The 15,886-nt window shown below is 45.3% G+C and overlaps 2 protein-coding genes across 5 annotated transcripts in view; both read right to left on the reverse strand.

Moving 5' to 3' along the window:
* The window catches only part of LOC147014897 (insulin-like growth factor-binding protein 2-A), a 51,762-nt gene extending 48,952 nt beyond the window's left edge, over nucleotides 1–2,810 (reverse strand). The window contains exon 1 of one of the 3 annotated variants that reach the window (XM_085853323.1): nucleotides 1,566–2,810. In XM_085853323.1, the coding sequence (XP_085709449.1) occupies nucleotides 1,566–1,804 (239 nt within the window). In that variant the 5' untranslated portion in view covers nucleotides 1,805–2,810. The remainder of the gene's footprint in view (nucleotides 1–1,565) is intronic. The other 2 variants (XM_085853325.1, XM_085853324.1) reach the window with 2 other exon arrangements.
* A 702-nt stretch (nucleotides 2,811–3,512) lies between these two features.
* Nucleotides 3,513–15,886, reverse strand: part of MCM6 (minichromosome maintenance complex component 6) — a 37,461-nt gene continuing 25,087 nt past the window's right edge. The window contains exons 8-17 of one of the 2 annotated variants that reach the window (XM_085853322.1): nucleotides 14,714–14,855; nucleotides 14,304–14,445; nucleotides 14,049–14,156; nucleotides 13,544–13,699; nucleotides 9,680–9,808; nucleotides 9,381–9,542; nucleotides 9,137–9,257; nucleotides 8,091–8,261; nucleotides 5,750–5,889; nucleotides 3,513–3,748 (exon numbers count right to left, since the gene is read on the reverse strand). In XM_085853322.1, coding sequence (XP_085709448.1) covers nucleotides 3,626–3,748; nucleotides 5,750–5,889; nucleotides 8,091–8,261; nucleotides 9,137–9,257; nucleotides 9,381–9,542; nucleotides 9,680–9,808; nucleotides 13,544–13,699; nucleotides 14,049–14,156; nucleotides 14,304–14,445; nucleotides 14,714–14,855 — 1,394 coding nt within the window. In that variant the 3' untranslated portion in view covers nucleotides 3,513–3,625. Of the gene's footprint in view, nucleotides 3,749–5,749; nucleotides 5,893–8,090; nucleotides 8,262–9,136; nucleotides 9,258–9,380; nucleotides 9,543–9,679; nucleotides 9,809–13,543; nucleotides 13,700–14,048; nucleotides 14,157–14,303; nucleotides 14,446–14,713; nucleotides 14,856–15,886 lie in introns of both variants that reach the window. The other variant, XM_085853320.1, reaches the window with a different exon arrangement.

The following is a 15,886-nucleotide window of genomic DNA, read 5'->3' on the forward strand; positions in this document are numbered from 1 at the left end:
ACCTCGAGAGGTGTCGTATTATTTCACCTCCAGGTTGAGGTGTGATGACAAGACAACAGGGCGATTTAAGATTGACACGGAGAGAAGTTGGGGAGAAGAGAGACACGAGGGTGGGGATGACTGACGGAGCTAACCAGACATCACATTCTGATCGATACCAATTGGGGTTAACAAACACTTATGTGAACACTCATTAAGGTATAACTAATGAACAATTCACCCCTCATTAACCCATCCATCCATTGGGACCGTACTCTGTGCAGAGCGTCGGTGCTGCCAAAGTAGTCTCCTGGGCTATTGGGCACAATCCTGGACGGGCCACCACTCTGACACAACATATTCGAATGGCTCAATCATCCCAGCAAGCTGGTACTCATTTTGCCAACCTCGGAAGGATGACAGGCTGTCAACCCCACCTGGTATTAATTCAATCGTTGAGCAGGATTTGAACTCAGGACCCTCGGATCCCGAGCCCCCCCCCCCCAACCCATTTTCCTAACAATACCAAACTCTGCTAGTAATGTAGAACTGAACATTATCAGTGAATGCACATTGAGCAGGATTGTGATCATTTCTGGGTACAAGCTATGCCGCTGACGTATACAGCTGCCGTAGATGAGGGTCGGAATTGAGAAAGCGGCCATGACGGTCCCGGCACACAATGGCCTACCTTTTGGAAAGGATACTTGGTATCTCAAATTGGCCACCAGCGAATTGTCATGGGACAGCTGTCGTAACATCCTCTGAATTAATGAAGTATGAGCAAAGATAGCAATTGCGGAAAATTACGAAAAAAAAAAAAAACATTGACCGTCTGTCCTGAAGCTCACCTGGATCAGGAGCAAGTCACTCAAACCCCCCCACAAACCCCTTTAGACCCTGATTTTTTTTAAATGCCATGCACAAACTTTGGTACATCATGGGTGATGAAGGTTGTGGTCAAGTTTCATCCAAATCACATGTGTAGTGGAGAGCAAATCACATGTGTAGTTTTGGAGAAGAGAGCAAATACCTATTTTAAGGGGTGGGGGGGGTCAACCCCCCCCCCTGCCCCATAGACCTCCTTAATGAGCGCAGATTTTGATGCGGTCAATAAACCTTCGTGAAGGCATCAGATACGAAGCTTGTGGTTATGTTTCAACAAAATTGTGTGTTTGGTTCAAGCGATAACGAGTGAAGTGTTTACGGACCGACTCACTCGCACTGCTCGATCGCATTAGCTCACCTGACTAAAGTCCAGGTGAGCAATTACTACTTATGGAACCAAATACTGCAGTAAATATTCTGTATATTTGTTGAGTGAATTATATTTCACAACAGATACAGTTTCAGGTGAACCATATCAAATGTACCTACATACCGTTACCATAATAAATCAATAATCACAATAAGTTATAATCAATCATACATCATCATAATAATCAATAACTTGAAATATTATTCAATGACAATGATACATATTAACAAAAAAATCATCATCATCATAAATAATGCAACAAAGGATGAAAATGCCAAAGTGGAATATAAAACAGAGGGCATGCCCTGTGTTCATGATCATGGTTTACCTGCAGACAGATCTGCGTTCTCGTCCGCCCGAGACCCGCAGACCCCACGACCCCGAATGAGCGCGTCGAGGGGTCGCTCCTGGCCAGGACGAGGATAACATCGCAGGGAAGACCCGCACCGTGCCGCATACACCCCGCACGACTGGCCGGCCCGGAGGGCGCAACGTAGGCAGCAGCCGCAGCCCGGAGCGCGGACGATCTCCGGACACGCGGGACTGAGACCCGGAGCGGGGGGACATTTAGCCAGATGCTCCGGCGTACAGGGTGGGCAGCGAAAGGCCGGAACTTCACTTCTCGAAGACCCTCGTGCACACCCCGAGCTTAGGCCCAACAGAAAGAGAAGGAAAAGCCAAGGACGTGCCATTGGGTTGCTGGCTTGACTCAGGATCTTCCGCTGCTGGATCCTTTAATATTGGAGCTGATGCCAAAAAACTTTTGTTGCTGCACGATCCTCCCCGGGCGGAGGAAGACCTTTCCCAGCTGTAAGACCCTGTCTTCACCTTTAACGGTAAAACCACCCTCCTGCAATTGTGAAAACTGATGCAACGAACACAGCCTCGAGATCCACAACCCGTCAATTGCTGTAAACACGTTCTTCGTGTTTGTCCGCAATCCTGCAACAGGTCCAAATCGCGAGTCCCTTTAGATCTCCGTTCGCTGGAGAGCGACCGACAATCCACAAGGCGTTCTCGCTTTTATATACGCCTCGGTCGGTGTGCGTGCTGGGCACAGCAAGGTCCGTGAGGGCGGTGCTGGGTGGGGGGGCCGTGGTGGACGTGGGACGTGATCATGATCCGAGGCTGCAGACGTCCGATCGGCGATTTAAATGTTCATAATCAGCAGATAAAGAGCGCAGTGTCCAAGTTCGACACAATTATATCAAAAAGCACGAGACGAGGAGCCACGAGATCAAGCACAATCATAAAAACAGCGTTTTGGGAACTAAGGCGAAGGGTATAATATTATTACTGTAATTGCTATCACCTTCAATTTGTCACCAAAGGATTTAGCCTCAGCAGAAATCCCTCTTTGGGGCTCAAGGACGGTCACATAATAGGTTTGCGCAATCAGGACTCGCAGTTCCTTCCTGGATGAGGAATGCAAAGGCAAGGCTCAAGTCACCAAGTGGCTCCAAAACCTCGTAAACAACATATCAGTTTTATAAACACAGAAAAAAATTGCAACATAAACTCAATGAATGATAATCTTTTCTTTATACGGTGATAAAGGATCACGGTTTGATTTATCCCAAAGCCATACTCGGCCGGCACACTTGGCACGCACGCCACCCACCCACAACCCCCCCCCTACCCCCTGTGGGCTGGCTCCAGAATGACCATCTGGATCTCTGTTCACTCTCTGCACAGGGCCAGGGTAAGCAGGGCAGCAGTTGTACGAGACAGCGACAAGCTACATCATAAAACCTCAACTCTGCACATCTGGAAGTCATTTCGGGTGAAGAAGAAAATCAACGGCTCCGTTAAACAAAAAAATAAAAAAAAATTTAAGCGCACTGTTCGAGCCCCACGCTGAGAAACCGAATGAAAAAGGCCCATTTGGCGTTTACAGTCTGGAACTGGCGAGATGCTTGCGTAGATGCGTACGGGTCCGGTTTGCAGCACAAGGGGGCTGTGCATGGGGTGATGTGACTCGACGTCGCCAAAGCCGATGACCCGAGGATGTCTCCAAGTTGCGACGCAACGGGCCTCCTCCGTGTACCATCAAAAGCTTCAGCAAGAAAGCTCGTTTGCTCAAGGCGATCACACTCAAAAATGGCATCGAGCGCAGCGGTCGCAGATGTCCCGTCGACGATGGTGTGGTTAAGATTAACCGCGACTACCAGGATTTCAAGCTCTCATGCACAGCACACATCACTTTCACCGCTTCTTTACATCGGGCACTGCCCAACACCACCCCAAACAAACAAATAATGTCCTCTCAGCTCCGTTAAAACAAAGAAAAGGATAAAAATAACCTTTATTCTCAAACGTGTAATTTCCATCTGCAAGAGAGAATGTGGACAACAAGAAACAAAGAACAAACTAAATAAATCTTCCACTTCAGGCCTCCAATACGAAGTTTGGGTTTACAACCACAAAAGGATCCTCTTCCTCTTTCACATCTCCTTTGGTCCCTCGGATCGGCTTTAGCCCCGTTTTCGACAATTCGATCAGAATGTGATCCTGAAAAGATAAACGAAAATGGCACAAAAACTTTAAAACCGTTTTGATAAACCAGATTGGTTCACAGGGTAAAAAGCAGCCTGGGTTCAAATCCCCATCCAGCAATAAACCATCATCCTGGTGTTTCGCATGCGAGGACGGGCACCAATTGTGCGAGTGTGTGTGTGTGTGTGTGTGTGTGTGTGTGTGTGTGTGTGTGTGTGTGTGTGTGTGTGTGTGTGTGTGTGTGTGTGTGTGTGTGTGTGTGTGTGTGTGTGTATATGTGTGGTGCCATCCCTCAGAGGACCAGTTCGCCAGCATAATATGTGGGACATTGGAGATCCCACGGTGTATTTCTCCGACAGTCGGCAAGTTATCACTGGCACCCTAAACGAACTATAAAATCCCTGGCCAAATTTTTTTTTTACGACCGACTTGTATCAAAAGAGTTTCCTGGCAGACCCCACATGAAGGTGAGAATGATGGAGGCCAATAATGTAGTCGTCATAGTAACCAAGTTATCCACAACATTAAGCGCAACAAGGTTTCCACCAACCTGAAGAACTCTGGTTCAAATCCCACAAACTGTGTCACGAGGGTAAAGCAATTCCATCCACTTTGTGAAATAAATGATCAAGTTGTCCAAGATGACTGTGATCCCTCATTATTGGCAAGCACGCACAGGTTATTCATATATAAATGTACATGTGTACATGTCGGGCTAAACAGAGGCCAAGTCTAACAGCAATCTTCCTCTACCAAGCTGTTCTCGTTTTTTTTTTTTTTTAATTATTATTTTTAAATAAGACTGTTTAATTACCTGGCAATGCATCAGGTTTTTGTGTCCAGCGTCGGTGTTTATAAGACACCAGGAAGTGAAGTGTCAGATTCTCCTGTTTCCAAAAGTTCCTCCGTGCAAGGTGGTTGCGGACGGACAGACAATCCGATACCGAGTGACATCGATACATTGTCCTCGCGATCGATCCCATTCCCCATCAGGTGCATGAGCTTTCCACCAATCCACCAGGAAGCAGGTTTCTTTTTCTCCGTTGCAGGTAAAACACCACCATTTGAGGTGACTTTCTTTGATTTATTCACTTCCTCGACTGCTGGAGGGATTTCTGAGCTGCATGAGCCAACACGATTGCAGCACTTGCGAGGTCGGAGGACCTTTTATGCCTTCACCGATGATGGAAAGTGAACATTCTTATGAACCTTCTTTTATTGCTTTGCTTAAAAAAAAAAATTGTCTTTAAAAATCACTCTTCTGGTTTCTCAGGCTCATGGATGAACTTGTACAAGCTCCTCCAGAAGACGTGTCGGGCAGGGGATGCAAGAAAGCAACGGTGTACTTGTACACTCACGACGACGACTTCCTCGTACAAAGTGGTGCCGCATATGGGATTTTAAGCTGTGGTTGAGAGTTTGTACCTGGATGCAGCTTGTTCACACACTGTGCCCTCCTCAATCTCCCCTTGGTCTCACCTTTCCTCCAGGTTTCCTACCCTGCTGCTGGTGTGCCCCCTCTGCCCTATAACAAGACTTGGTGGATGAGTTAGGTCGGTGCCAACAACAAGCCAATTCGATTTTGGTTCAGGTCTGGATACAGATCCGGCCAATCAGTGGGATACAAAATGTAAACTGTGTCAGCCTGGCAGTGGTACGCGCTCCACCGAGTGCCGTTCTCATTTTCGGTCCGTTAAGTCCTGGTCCATTCTGTGTTCTAGCTCCTCCACGAGCCTCGACTCTGTATACAAATAAAGTAAAATCAAACAAAAACGTAGGATCCCGGCATCATGAGATAAGTGCTCGTGCAGGAACACAAAACAGGCCAAAGCATCAACCTTTTAAACACAGAAAAAAAAATAATTAATTCCCAAGCAGTGTAACCAAACGAACCGAACCAAAATGTTGACAATTGTAACACATTGAACGGACAAAGAAATGCATTCTGGCATAATCGCCGTGAAGACGGAGGAAGATTTTAAAGGAAGAGCACCTCATTTGAATCCCCATACTCACAAAGTGCACAAGGCGATGAATAACGCGCTCAACGATGGTCTTGCGGTTCACCAACTCTGCCTCCGTATCGATCTCACCTTCCACCTCCTTGAGGTACCAGTTCACAAGTTCGCTCCGCCGAAGTGTGCCATCTTCTTCCTCTGCTGTGATCCCAAAAAAATGGTGATCAAATTTCAAATCCTGATTCTTTAGCAGAGGGTATTGGTGAAAAGCCCCAAAAAGGACAAAATATCATCCCCTCTTAAGTACTGTAATAACAAAATAAGGAATAAGTTTAAAAAAAAAATTTTAAAGACATAATATGTCATATTCCCCGTTGTTTTATTAATTTTGCTGCACGGAGTGAAATGGCTCGCCAGTATTTATGTACAACTAAAATGGCCGCCAGTCGGCTATCTTTGATCAGATCACAAAATAAAGCGAGGTGCACGCGTATGCCATCATGTGCTGCGCTCGTGCCATGTTTGAACAAAATCGGACCATGCACGTCCGAGAAATGGTCGGGGACGTGTTCGACACTGGGATTTGTAGTTGTTTTTTTTTTTTTTTACAACTAAAATGGCCGCCAGTCGGCCATCTTGGATCTGATGTCAAAAAATAAAAAAGCCGTGCATACGTATACCATCATGTGTTGTATGTGTGCAAAGTACGAATAAAATCGGTCCATACGTATCCGAGATATGGTCGCAGACGCACACACGTGCGCATGGACACGGAAATAGAGACCAAATCCATGAGCCCCTGTTTCGGACCAAGGACAACGGGGACTAATAAAACACAGGGGCAATACCCCTGGACGCTCACCTGGTAGCGGCTGGATAAGATAACCAGGGAAACACCGTTAGGCATGGATGACCCGCAAAATATGAAACGGAGAAGAAAGTAAATACCTACGGATTTTTTTTTAGCCCCCGTTGTACTTGGTCCGAAACAGGGGCTCATGGATTTGGTCTCTATTTCCGTGTCCGCGTCTGCGACCATATCTCGGATACGTATGGACCGATTTTATTCGTACTTTGCACACATACAACACATGATGGTATACATATGCAGATCATTTTTTTTTCGCCATCAGATCTAAGGTGGCCGACTGGCAGCCATTTTATTTGTACATAAATAGGGGCCAGCCCTTTAACTCAAGACAGCAATATTACTAAAACAACGGGGAATATGAGATTATATGTATTTAATTTAATTTTTTTTTTTTTTTTTTACTTGTTTTTAATGCCGTGAACAATCTTTGGTAAATAACGGGTGATAAAGGTTGTGGTCAAGTTTCATTGGAATGGTGTGTGTAGTTTTTGAGAAGAAAGCAAATACCTATTTTGGGGGGAAACCCCCGTAGCCTCCGTTAGGGCTCAATTTTTCGAATATCATGAACAATGTTTGGTACATCACGGATGATGAAGGTTGTAATCAAGTTTCATTGAAATCGTATGTGTGGTTTGAGGGAAGTTGCAAGTATTTGTGGATGGATGGACGGATGGACGGACGCGGCATCCCATAAACTCCCCGGAACTTTTTTCCATGTGAACTAAAAATAAAAAATAAAAAAAAAAAAAAAAAAAAGACACCAAAACCCCCAGCAGGGCAGAATGAGAAAACCATGCGGCGACATTCCCGACAGGATGTGTGACTGCTCAATAGTCACTGTAGTAAATTAAAAAAAAAAAAAAAAAAAAAAAAAAAAACCTTGTACCTCCTCTTATCCGGTCTTTCCCTGACCCTGTCCTTTTCTCCTACCTGTGGATTTGTCTCCCTGTGGTTAACCAATCATATTTTCTCTACCTCGCCAAATCACTCCCCTTAAACCTCCAATCATTTTAAGCAGCAAAACTGCACCAGCTGTGTTGTCCTGCCAATAATCTATACTGTCCTTGCTGACCTTTGCCCCTTATCCATTTGGAACTTTTTCTGTCTACATTTATCCTGCTCTCCCATACCTTGACAAGCCCCTTCTCGCTGTCCTGAATGTCTGTTCTTTGCCCATTTTTCTTGTCCACCCATTGCTCTCTGGTCCCTCATGTTGTTCCATGAGCCTTGACTTCTATTTATTCGAAAAGGTGAAAAAATGCACAACTCGAGCCTCACAAACCAACCATCAAGAATGCGAGTTCAACAGAACTAGGACCAGATGCAATGCGAATGTCGTGTGTGTGTGTGTGTGTGTGTGTGTGTGTGTGTGTGTGTGTGTGTGTGTGTGTGTGTGTGTGTACACATCTAATTTTTCTCAAACACTCCATACATTCATTTCCCAATACCATGATACTCTGCAAGGGGAGCAGGCACAGGGACAAGTTGAAGGACATGCACATGATAAAAAGTTCAACACAAAACTTACCCTCGACTTTCCGCAGATGAAGCACCAGCAAGTTGGACAATTGTTTGTACTCGGTAAAAGAGAGTCGCAATCCAGGTCGTGTGGATGCACCTTGGTGGGGGCTTCCATCAGTTGCGCGAGACTCTGACTGTTCAGAAGTTTCTCGATCGACTTCTCCACGTCCGCCTATGTCTGAACACATGCGTTCGCAGACGGGACATTACCGCCGACCACATGCTTAAAAGAACTAGAGGGGGAGCACTCGGTAGAGTGCAAAACCTCCGCCGCCAATACTGCTGGGTCACTTAAGTGAACCTGATATCCTATTCATTGTCGGTCAAAACGGATTGGACTCTACTGAACCACGATTGAATAAACTTAACTAGATCGACGCGCATGTAGAAATGCCCCCCCTCAAAAAATAAAAAAAAATTAAAAAAAAAAAAAAAAATCGAAATTTTTTTGAAAAAAAAAGGTGCAAAATTTCTGGGTTTTTTTTCTCTAACAATTTTTTTGGGGGTTGGAAATCACTTAAAACATGTAGAAATGCAAAAAAAAAAAAATAATAAAATTCAAATATTTTTCAAATAAAATCGAAATTTTTTTGAAAAAAAAGTTGCAAAATTTTGTTTTTTTCTCTCACAAATTTATTTTTTTTGGTTGGAAATCACTTAAAACATGTGGAAATGCAAAAACAAAAATTCAAATATTTTTTAAAAATGGCCGCCATGTTGAACTTTGGACCAAGTCCAAAATCTAATGGCATGATCCTTGGACCATACCTAATCCCCCCGTGGACACCACCACTCACGTGAAACGATGTTGTCTGAGCGCAAAACACTTTCACCTGAATAACCCGAAATGAGCCTCAGGTCCCTGACCAATTAAAAAGTTGATGATTGCTAACCTTTAACATAAATAATAATAATACGAGTATACAAGATTTAAAAAAATTGGGGGGGGGAGGGGGGGAATAGAATAATTCAACCTCCTACCACACCTCAAAAATAGCACACCTTCATTCATTAATCACCCAGAAACATTCATTATACATCGTTCTTCCCTACCTGTTTGATCCATTTTTTCTTCCTCCTCTTCCTCACCCTCAAGGTTCACATCCGGAGTCTCCACGCGGATTATAGACTTGTTGAGTAAGCGAAATCCTTCCTTTACATGTTTAGGTTGAACCTGAGAAAGGAACAGTAATCGAAGGGGGGGGGGGAGGGGTAAGAGTGGCTGAGGTGTAAATTTGAACCCACCTGCTTTTCGCCAGACAATCCTTGTGCTTTCATACCCCCCCACCCCACGTACCTCATCACAGCAGTGCATGCGTGCCATCGCCTCTGCCAGGCGTATCATGCTCTCGAGCTGACGCACAGTGATTCGCCACGCAGACTTGGTCACCCCCGAGCCGTCGCGTTGGCGCAGCCGCTTGTACTGCTCCACTATGAAGTCCTCAGATTCCTTGGTGATCTTGGAAAGGGGGAGGAGGGCCAATGCAAAGGGGGAATAGAAAGGTTGTTTTTATTTTATTTTACGTTGTACATCGAAGAGTTTCGAATGAACCCTTTCCCCTCAGAAAGTGACAGTGCATCACAGTTATAATCTACCTTGGGTTTGAATTGTCGAGCAAAAAGCAGGTATCGGCGTATTTCCTCCAATGCGTACACCCGCTCAATGGATTCCTCACACCGTGCATGCAGGTCCACGATGCGCCGTGCGATTGCATAATCGGTCACCTGTCACACGAGGTAAGATGGTCCAAAATCCGCAGGTGCCTCAAAACACACGAGCCGCACGCTTGACGGATTTGCCCAATAAAATAATGGTTTTAAGGATTGCTTTTTTTTAAATCTGAAAGTTTTGTGCTATTGGAATAGTCCGGGAGCAGTCCCAAACAACATCCTTGTACACCAGACCCGGTTTCACCGGAGGGGACGCTCGGATTGCTCTCCGTCCGTCCGTCCGTCCATCCCACCTGTTGTTTTTCGTACCTGGCTTTATTATGACAACTTACAGAACAAGTTCGAGTTTCAGGGCTTTCCGTCAATTTTTCGGAGTTGTACCCTTTTTGGACTTCGACAAGATCGCGGCGGTAGCGGGACGTGCATAGCAAATCAATTCTCTCGCTCTTGTTTTTATTAAAGGGCTGCGCTGCAAAACTGGTGGTTTTCTGCTTCGCGTGCGTGGGGTAATGAAACGTATAAATCTTGGAAAAGGTGAATACAATTTCAACGAGAAGGGCACTCGGTGGAGCGCGTACCTCCGCTCCTTAATACCTGATCCATGAGAACATACCGGGCCCATTACATCTTTGAAATATCACGATATACAGTACTATATCGTTTTTGGCACCAATCTCTCAATGGTGAAGAATCACTCAGAAAATTAAATAATTCTCGAATCCAGATCCAGATCTTCACCAAAATCGAATCGATTCATCCTTGCCACACACCCAACCTGTCCACCAAGTTTCGTCCGAATCCGTTCACAACGTTTTTAAGATATCGTGCACACAATCAGAGAGAAAGGGGTGAAAACATAACCTCCTTCACCTTCGGTGGCGGAAGTAACAAGAGGATTTGGATGCAAAATAAATAAAAACAAATATGAAAACGTGTTGTTGACTATAATGAAACAAAACTTTATTTATTTATTTATTTTTTTAGTGAAACTTCACACGATATTGATATTGTTAACGCAGGTAAAAGCGAGAACGGCACTCAGTGAAACGCACACCTGGCTGAACAGGTTACGTGTTGTATCCTACCGATAGGCCAGATCTGGATCTGGACCTGAACGAAAATGTAATCATCTTGTTCCCATCGCCTACCCAACTCATCCAACAAGTTTTATCATAACCCGTCCATAACCCGTGTTCACATACAAACACAGATAGACAGACAGACAGATGTGAAATCATAAGCTCCTTCCACCTTCGGTGGCGGAGGTAACGAAACCTTGCACCTCGAGGCCTTTGTGGACGAAGCACCTTTTGACCTTCGTCATGAGTGCATAAAGGTTACAACGGAACTCGTTTGTACATTACATACAGGACAAGGCCAAGAAAACAGGTAACCTTCACATTGCATTGCGAGGGTATGGGCAGACAATGGACGGATCAACATGGTACATCACACCATTTGATCCTGGGATCCCGGCAGCAGGTGCCGTGGGACCAGGAGACCAGTTTGACCTTGTTGGTTTCCGGATTTTTGCTCTACCTGCAAAGTCAGAACTGGACAAACAAAAAGCTGGATTCTCAAGAACGCTACAACGCTTGAACAAGACACAACCATCACTTCTTGTTGTGCTTCCAGTATGGAGAGGGTAACTGAGTTTACACGCTTGTCAAAATAAATAAATATATATATATATATATATATATATAAATAAATAAATAAATATAAATATATATATATATATATATATATATATTTTTTTTTTTTAAAGCCTGGTGTTGGCTCAGTGGTTAGGGTGGCATCTTGGGATCCAAGGGTCCTGAGTTCAAGCCCCGTTGGCCGCTGAATTAAGACACACCAGGGAGTTGACTCAGCCCGTCATCCTTCCGAGGTCGGAAAATTGAGCATCAGCTTGCTGGGATAATTGAGCCATTCGAGTGTCCTGCGTCAGAGTGGCGACCCGTCCAGGATTGTATCCAACAGCCCAGGAAACTGCTTCGGCAGCACCGACACTCTGTCGAGAGTATGGTTCCAATTATTATTATTATTATATATAATTTAAGGGAGAGAAACGGCAAAGATAAAACCCCCAAAACCACACAAAGCAACACTCCTTCCATGTACGCTTGCCCTCAGCCCTTGCAACTCCCCCGTTGTTATTTTTTCCTCCCACATGCACCACTTTATCCAACCCCTTCCCGTTTCGCACGGAGAAGAGAAGAAACAAACAAAACCTCACATTGCTCAATCATTTTGACGTTGGACACAAGTTTGTGCAGCGAGGACGGAGAGAATGCATCTTCATGCCCGAGTTTAATGGCACCAGCTGAATGGATCGATTGTCTTTTTCCGTGTGACCTTTTGCACGGGTCAAACGATCGTCGTGCTGAGAGGAAAGGAACGAGGTGCCGCCAACACTCGAAGCTCAATGATGATGCTTGGGCATGCAGCGCATCTCTTAAGGGGAGACCCCAGCCACGCCCCGTCCGACCATCCTCAGTCCTCCTTGTTCGCATCTCGCAGGCTTTCCAATTGATTTCTCATTGGTTGATTAATCCTGGTGTTTGTTTAACTCGTGCATGGCCGTCGGTGCAAAAAATGATAATAATAATAATAAAACTTTCAAACAACCACACAGGAATTGGTTCCCTCAAGAGCAGCGGTACGTGCAATGAGGCTGCATCTCCAATCTGAGCCTCACAAGGTCTCCAAGTACCCCCTCCTTCCATCACACTAAAATCTGCATTTATTTATACTCGTATACCCGTTCCCCACGGGAGCAGCAGCAAGGGTCATGTTATTATCCTCTCTGGAGTACGTAGATTACAGTAGATCTCGGCTCAGAATGCCACGACAAGCTATTTATACACGTTAACACGGCGTTTGCCCAAGGGGGGGGGGGACCCCATGGGGAGGAGGGATAGTATTCGTAATAACATTAATATTATAAGCCTGGCGTTGGCTTAGTGGTTAGAGTGGTGGGCTTGAGATCCTAGGGTCATGAGTTCGAGCCCCGTCGGCTGCTGGATTAACACCAGGTGGGGTTGATTCTGCCTGTCATCCTTCCGAGGTCGGAAAAATGAGCACCAGCTTGCTGGTATCCTGTGTCGGAGTGGCGACCTGTCCAGGATTGTGTCCAATAGCCAAGGAGACTACTTCGGCAGCACCAACACTCTGCAAAGTATGGTTCCAATGGATGGATGGATGGATTAATATTGCGATATTATCATAAGTATTGTTATTAAAAGCGGCCTTGGAAAAGTGCCACGATTTGCTATCTCAACACGGATATATTTTCGCACGACAGTCCTGAACCTCGTCGAATCGAAAACAGCTTGGATGATCTCCACAGAGTTTTGCATACATGCTCAGGGTACTCAGGGCCAGGGTTATTGGTCCAAAATAACCCGTCTCACGGGGAGAAGACTTGCCATTTTCACCTGTACACGTGGAATGGTGCGAGTCGTTTAACCACTGACCCCTGCCGGAGGGAGGAGGAATTGACACCATATTGCACTCCCAGTAGGAGGGGATATGACTCGGATGTAAAAGCACACACAAACCCAGTGTAACGGTGCACAATTATGAATCTGCAGATATATTTTAACCAAATACGAGACGGAGGATACATTTGATTAAAAAGAATAACAAATAAATAAATAAATAAAAGCAAATTACAAACTTTTGGCCCAACCTGATGCAAGCTGTGATGGGATGAACCCGCGTTGAGCAAAATTTGTCTAACATCCTTCGTTGCGAAAGCACAACTGAATTCAAATCCCGTATTCATACCTCATTGCATTCATCAATCACGATGAAGAAGAGATCAAAACGGGACATGATCGGAGCTGAAAGATTGACGTTCTGCTTTAGGGACTTGGAGCGGTCATAGCGTCCTCCAATCGGATTCGCCGCCGCCAGAATGGATGTCCGGGAATTTAGAGTGGCCTGAGAGGCGTAGGTTCGACAACATAGCATTTTCAAACGATCAAGGAAACATATGCATCAACATTAAAACTCCTCCCCGACAGTATGCAATAGTTTCACATGGACAAGGCCTTATTATGAGATATCAATGCACGTTCAGTTGAATAACAAGGACGGTGGTAAACTATAGAAAATTAACTCGACAGCATTTACAACAGACCAAAGCAACTTGTGAAGCTGCATCAGAGGACTTGTCGATATTTGCGTCAAATGCAAAAAAAAAAAAAAAAAAAAAAAAAAAAAAGAGGGCCCTCGATATCACCGAAGACCTCGTGAACAGCCGAATAAAAGATGGAAAAGGCGGACGTACCCTCACACCAGCCTTGGCAATAGAGATGGTTTGTTGTTCCATGGCCTCATGAATGGCCACCTGATCTCGTGGCTCCATCTTATCGAACTCATCAATGCAGCAGACGCCCTACAGGTACGTGCACGAAGTCAGCGGAAACAAACGGAAACTCCACAAGCACATCCACACATATAGAATCCCGCTGCTCTTCCAAAAAATAATAATAATAATAATTTTTTTAAATATCACGAAAAGTCGAATGACGACCGATCTCACATTGTCGGCGAGCATGAGCGCGCCGGCTTCGATGACAAACTCGTGAGACTCCTCATCTTTGATGACAGCGGCAGTAAGCCCAGCAGCGCTGCTGGCCTTTCCGCTCGTATAGATGGCACGCGAGCTGAATTCGTCGACGTGCCTGCGCGACAGCATTCCCAAGAGGCACAATCCATAATCGTTTTTAGAAACTGGAAAATGAGGAGGACACAGTAAGAAAATCAAAAAAACCTTTATCTCATTGTCACTGTCTGTGTAAGGAAAACTGGCAAAATAAATATTATTCAAGTTCATGCAATAACCAGCAAAAACAACCGGCTGAGAACACCGCAGCACTCGTCCACCCCCCAAAAATCCTCCCCAACACATCACTTCACACCCCCACCCTGCACCAGAGGACGTGTACGCACTTAAGAAACTGGCTTTTGGACGTGCTCGGGTCACCCACGATGCACACGTTTATGTCCCCACGGAGGGACGTTCTTTCCATGGTGGTCTTGGGTACGCCCCCAAACAGCATCAGTAAGATTCCGCGTTTCATCTCGTCATTCCCTGGGTGCAGTGACACAATAGAGGTTCTGAAAGCAGTTGACACAAAGTGAATAAGCTGTGCTCCCGAGAAGCGCCTTACAATTGAATGATCAAATCGATAACGAACAGGGGTCCTGCGATTGGCCATCACCGAGATTGGCCTTTATGATTAGGACCAGCTGTCCGTTCTAATAACGTATCGATGCAAAAACCACAAAAATAAAAGGGAAGATACTACACAGAGATGGAAATCCACAGACTGGGATTGCTTCATCATTTCAAAACGGAACACACGTGAAAGGTGTTCAAAAAATATTTTCCGTCTCTTGTAAGACACCAATTCAGTTCTGGGAAAAGGGAACATCCATGAGCTGTAACCCGTTCACGGTCAACACGTGGCCAATGTATACAACTTCAGCAGTGCAAAAAAAAAAAGACGCTCTCAAGGTTGTGAAAACGGCCACCAAACAGAATCTCCTGTTGCAAAAAAAAAAAAAAACTCATCAAGATAAACCACGCCGACTGGAATCCCGATGAGAAAATCCTCGATTGTGCATTGGAGCACAGATGGCGCGGTCGACGCGCCAAAGCTCAACGATGCACGCAATTGGATAAGCACGCGAGCGAGCTTCCGGATATTGACCGTAATGCTGTCGTCTCTACATATACGAATCAAGCAGTCTCCTTTCATAACCGGGATGATTGGAGCTGCCCAATGAGAAGACTGTACAAGCTCTATGTTCTCGGCATTTAGCAATCGATCAAACTCCTGATCCTATCCAGCAGAAGTGGTACAGGGTGAAGGAGCGAAAATGGTATAGGAGCTGCATTCGGGTCAACATCTAGCTCGACATCCGTTCCTTTCAGTTCCCCCCCCCCCCCCCCACCACCAAAGCACAAATGCGAAAAGGTCACCGTAGTCTGCTCGGAGCTTCTGCAATTGATCGCCGGCAATGAGGTCGTTCACGTCCTGCCAATTTAAGTGGATTACCCGAAGCCAATCGCATCACAGCAGACTGGGAGCTCAGCCTCCAGCCTCACCGCAATTAAGG

The sequence above is a fragment of the Eptatretus burgeri genome, chromosome 13 (genome assembly GCF_056783735.1).
Source record: "Eptatretus burgeri isolate ZD-2024b chromosome 13, Ebu_testis_v1, whole genome shotgun sequence".
NCBI lineage: Eukaryota > Metazoa > Chordata > Myxini > Myxiniformes > Myxinidae > Eptatretus > Eptatretus burgeri.